Source organism: Tachysurus vachellii, chromosome 1 (assembly GCF_030014155.1).
Source record: "Tachysurus vachellii isolate PV-2020 chromosome 1, HZAU_Pvac_v1, whole genome shotgun sequence".
In the NCBI taxonomy this organism is placed as follows: Eukaryota; Metazoa; Chordata; class Actinopteri; order Siluriformes; family Bagridae; genus Tachysurus; species Tachysurus vachellii.
The window spans coordinates 4243711-4248164 of record NC_083460.1 but is presented as its reverse complement, the minus strand read 5'-3'; the positions used below and the strand labels follow the sequence as shown (position 1 = coordinate 4248164).

Genomic DNA, 4454 nt, shown 5'->3' with positions numbered 1-4454 from the left:
TGTTTTGGCTCCTCATTAAACTTCCTGTAGATGTCTGAACAGCTGTGTCACTTAGTGAGGAATTTAAACTAGCACTTAACACCTTAAAAAATAAAACTTGCCTTCTGCCTGTTTTTCCTGCTTTATTACATTTATAAATAACAAAACAAAAACTGTGTAGTTTTGTGTGAATAAAACAATCAAATGAACAAATCAATCAAAACTTGCTATGAACAGATGTTTAATATTAGAAATAAAATGTACTGCAAGTTCAAGTCTCTGTGTTGAGTGATTGTGTGAAACCTGATGAACTTCCTGGTAGCATCTGGGTTTAATAATTTTAATGAAAATAGAGAATCAGAGCGCCAAAGTCGGGGAAAATGACCGGTTTCTGAGGTTTTGCTCTTAGTGCAGTAGAGTGTGGCAATTTTTAAGAGCTCTTTTTACAATTATAACCTGGTTGTGTTACCATATATCCTATAATGCATTTCAGAAACTGTGATCCAGAGACATCAGTCACTTAACAAGTGCAAATGATTTCCTGTGATGGTGCAGGGTCTCTGTGTAAAAATGTGATCATGTGACCAGTCTGCGCTTATAGAAGGTTTAAAGTGGACGAGTAATGATTTATAATCTTAATGTTTAGTGTCAATAGCTGGCAAAGTTTCTTTCTGAGTCTGTTTTTTCTTGCAGTTTTTACCTGTGACTTGTTCAACACTGACTTTAATTTAAAAATGTACCTCAATTAATACATTCAATTATTTGTGACTTTTTTAGAGGGTGTAACTGTATGAGATAAAAAAAGATAAAACAGGAAGTCAGCTAGTACAAATTAACGTCAGCCACAAGTAGGAAGAGTATTTGTCATACAAGTCTCTTAGAGAAACATGAGCTTTTACTCACTATGTGGTTCTGTAACTCTCCTTGGGTTTTTCCTCTGTATATCAGGTAAGACTAAAACTCTATGATTCTCATATACTATCTGGGTATCCTTCATTTTCTAAAGGGTTAAAGAAGCTCTTGTTGTTTATTTCCTTTCATGGAGCAGTGGCTGTTAACAGCTTTCATCACTGGTAGATTAAATGTACCTCAGTAGTGACACAGTGATTCCTGAATGTTCTGATCGTCCTGATTCAGTGTCTGAGTAACGCTAATACTGCTTCCTAATGTGGCTTGCTTGCAGAGGTAGAGAGCATGAGGACACTGAAAAATGTAGCTGTAAAAAGAGGAGGATCTGTCACTATTCCATGTCTTTATGAAGAGAAGTACAAAGCAAACAATAAATTCTGGTGCAAAGGGTACTATTGGTCTACCTGCAGTATCGTAGCCTCTGCAAACTCAAGTGGAAATCCATCAGTCATTGATCATCCAGAGCAGAATTTGTTCACAGTGGAACTGAACTCTGTCTCTGAGTCTGGAACGAGTTGGTGTGCTGCAGAAATTGGGGATGAATTTGATGACCGTGATTATTTGTACCTGACGGTTAGTCAAGGTAAGAAACCAAAATTAGTCAGAATTATAATTGTTATAGATTCCCTTACACCACTCATTTACTGCCTATTTATTCAGATCCTGATCTGTCAGTGAGGGAGAGCAGAGTGAGAGGTGAGGAAGGAGGCAGCGTCACAGTCCAGTGTCTCTACAGTGCTGCGTATCAGAATAAACAGAAGCAGTGGTGCAGATTTAAAGATGAACAATGCAACACAGTGAGGACTGAAACATCCCAGTTTTCAGGAGGGGATGATGGTCGAGGATCCTTCAGTGTGAAGATAAGCAGACTGAAGAAGAGTGATGCTGGATGGTACTGGTACAGTGCAGGAGATCTGCAGGTTCCTGTTCACATCAGTGTCAGTGATCCACCTCCAGGTATTATCATATACACTGGTCAACTTTAGCAAATGATGAGAGAGAAATCACACTGATTATTTTCCTTTGTTTTGAAAACAGTCACTACATCAAATACTACAATGGCGAATACAAACACTCATGAAGACAATATGTACATGTAAGTAGGAAAGCTTCCTCTGCAGTTTTAGGTTTTATATTCATGAACTTTTTCAAAGATGGAAGTTATGTTAAAAATAAACATCAAAAAAAATTGATATCTTTATAAATCTGTCTGAGAGACAATCACCATGAGCTCATTCATTCATTCATCTTCTACCGCTTATCCGAACTATCTCGGGTCACGGGGAGCCTGTGCCTATCTCAGGCGTCATCGGGCATCAAGGCAGGATACACCCTGGACGGAGTGCCAACCCATCGCAGGGCACACACACACACTCACGCAACCACACACTAGGGACAATTTTCCAGAGATGCCAATCAACCTACCATGCATGTCTTTGGACCGGGGGAGGAAACCGGAGTACCCGGAGGAAACCCCCGAGGCACGGGGAGAACATGCAAACTCCACACACACAAGGTGGAGGCGGGAATCGAACCCCGACCCTGGAGGTGTGAGGCGAACGTGCTAACCACTAAGCCACCGTGCCCCCCATCACCATGAGCTAATGAAGGAAAAATATTTCAAGTGATAAAACTTTACTTTCTTTATCTTTTATGTTGTAAAGAGATCTGACTTAAAGCATGAATCAGGTAACATCAGATCTACATATATGGATGAAAATTGGTGTATCAGATCTTCTTAACACATGTTTCTAATCTGAGTTATTTCTCACCCACAGAGTTTGTGACATCAGCTCCCAGCAGTGTTGAAACCATGTAACTGCTAAAACACCTTTATTCTCTCTCACAGTTAATGCTGAACACTTTAGACCACGATGTTTTTCTCTGCAGTTTTATAGATTTATAGATAAGTTTGTTGCTTTATTGAAAAGATGAACATGTGCTTAGAGTTCAAACCCAAACACTGCCGTATTAAAGCAGTAAGTGAACAGGTGACTACTGTATTACATGTGATACTTTTCACATCCCTAATGTACTCGGACAACTGTAATGTAAAGAGTTTAGTTACATGGTCATTGAAGGAGCAGAGTTACAGCCAAATAACTGTCTGTATTTGGGGAGGGAAAGAAAAAAAATCTAACAAGAAACATAAAAACCTTAAACTTTGCATACTGTATCATTGATCTAATCCAAAAGCAGCTTTGTAATGATGACTGGGATACTTCTAGAAAAGGGCTGACATCAACCAGTCAAATTTCATCAGTCATTTCACATAGTTAGATATGATCACAATGACTTCTTGTATGTTCATCTTTCGTCTCTTTATTGTTCTGTGTAACCTGGTGAGCTGTAATACACACTGTGATTGATCCCTGGTGTGTTTTCTGTTTCAGAGAGCCAGAGATGTTCTGTATCGCAGACAACTGAAGGACGTGATCTTGGTGACATAGAGAATATAAGCAGCTGGACTACTGCACCTCGCTCCTGCAGATCTGCCTCTGAGCACCATTCCACCTCTACAACTGATCCTGAATGCAGCTGCAGGACTTATTTAAAACCTTCCTCTGTTCTCCCAAACAACCACATTGCTATTTTCCCCCATACTGGCTTCCATACATCAAATATAAAACACTGAGGCTTGCATACAGAGCCAAAAACAGACCAGTAGCCTCTATCACAAGAAAACTTGCCATCTGTCTGTTTTTCCTGCTTTATTACCTTTATAAATAACAAAACAAAAGCTTTGTAATTTTGTGTGAATAAAACAATCAAATGAATAAATCAATCAAAACTTGCTATGAAAAGAGGTTTAATATTAGAAATAAAATGTACTGCAAGTTCAAGTCTCTGTGTTGAGTGATTGTGTGAAACCTCATGAACTTCCTGGTAGCATCTGGGTTTAATAATTTTAATGAAAATAGAGAAAAAGAGCTCCAATGTCAGCGAAAATGGCCGATTTCTGAGGTTGTGCTATATTTTAAGAGCTCTTTTTACAGTTATAACCTGGTTGTGACACCATATAACCTATAATGCATTTCAGTTTTTCCTCTGTATATCAGGTAAGACTAAAACTCCTAAAAACCAGGGAAGTGAAGGGTATCCTTCATTTTCTAAAGGGTTAAAGAAGCTCTTGTTGTTTATTTCCTTTCATGGAGCAGTGGCTGTTAACAGCTTTCATCACTGGTAGATTAAATGTACCTCAGTAGTGACACAGTGATTCCTGAATGTTCTGATCGTCCTGATTCAGTGTCTGAGTAACGCTAATACTGCTTCCTAATGTGGCTTGCTTGCAGAGGTAGAGAGCATGAGGACACTGAAATATGTAGCTGTAAATAGTGGAGGATCTGTCACTATTCCATGTCTGGTGAGGAAGGAGGCAGCGTCACAGTCCAGTGTTTCTACAGTGCTGTGTATCAGAATACACAGAAGCAGTGGTGCAGATTTAAAGATGAACAATGCAACACATTGAGTACTGAAACATCTCAGAATTCCACAGTGTACATCAGCGATGATGGGAGAAGATCCTTCAGTGTGAAGATAAGCAGACTGCAGAAGAGTGATGCTGG

The 4454-nt window shown here is 39.2% G+C and overlaps 1 protein-coding gene across 1 annotated transcript; it reads left to right on the top strand.

The window, feature by feature from the left end:
- The first annotated feature begins 1166 nt into the window (after window positions 1-1166).
- Window positions 1167-2707, top strand: LOC132843047 (polymeric immunoglobulin receptor-like). Its single transcript, XM_060866109.1, has 3 exons — window positions 1167-1471; window positions 1549-1845; window positions 2667-2707. The coding sequence occupies exons 1-3, from the start codon at window positions 1174-1176 to the stop codon at window positions 2705-2707; spliced, it is 636 nt and encodes a 211-aa protein (XP_060722092.1). The 5' UTR covers window positions 1167-1173.
- The last annotated feature ends 1747 nt before the right edge of the window (window positions 2708-4454 follow it).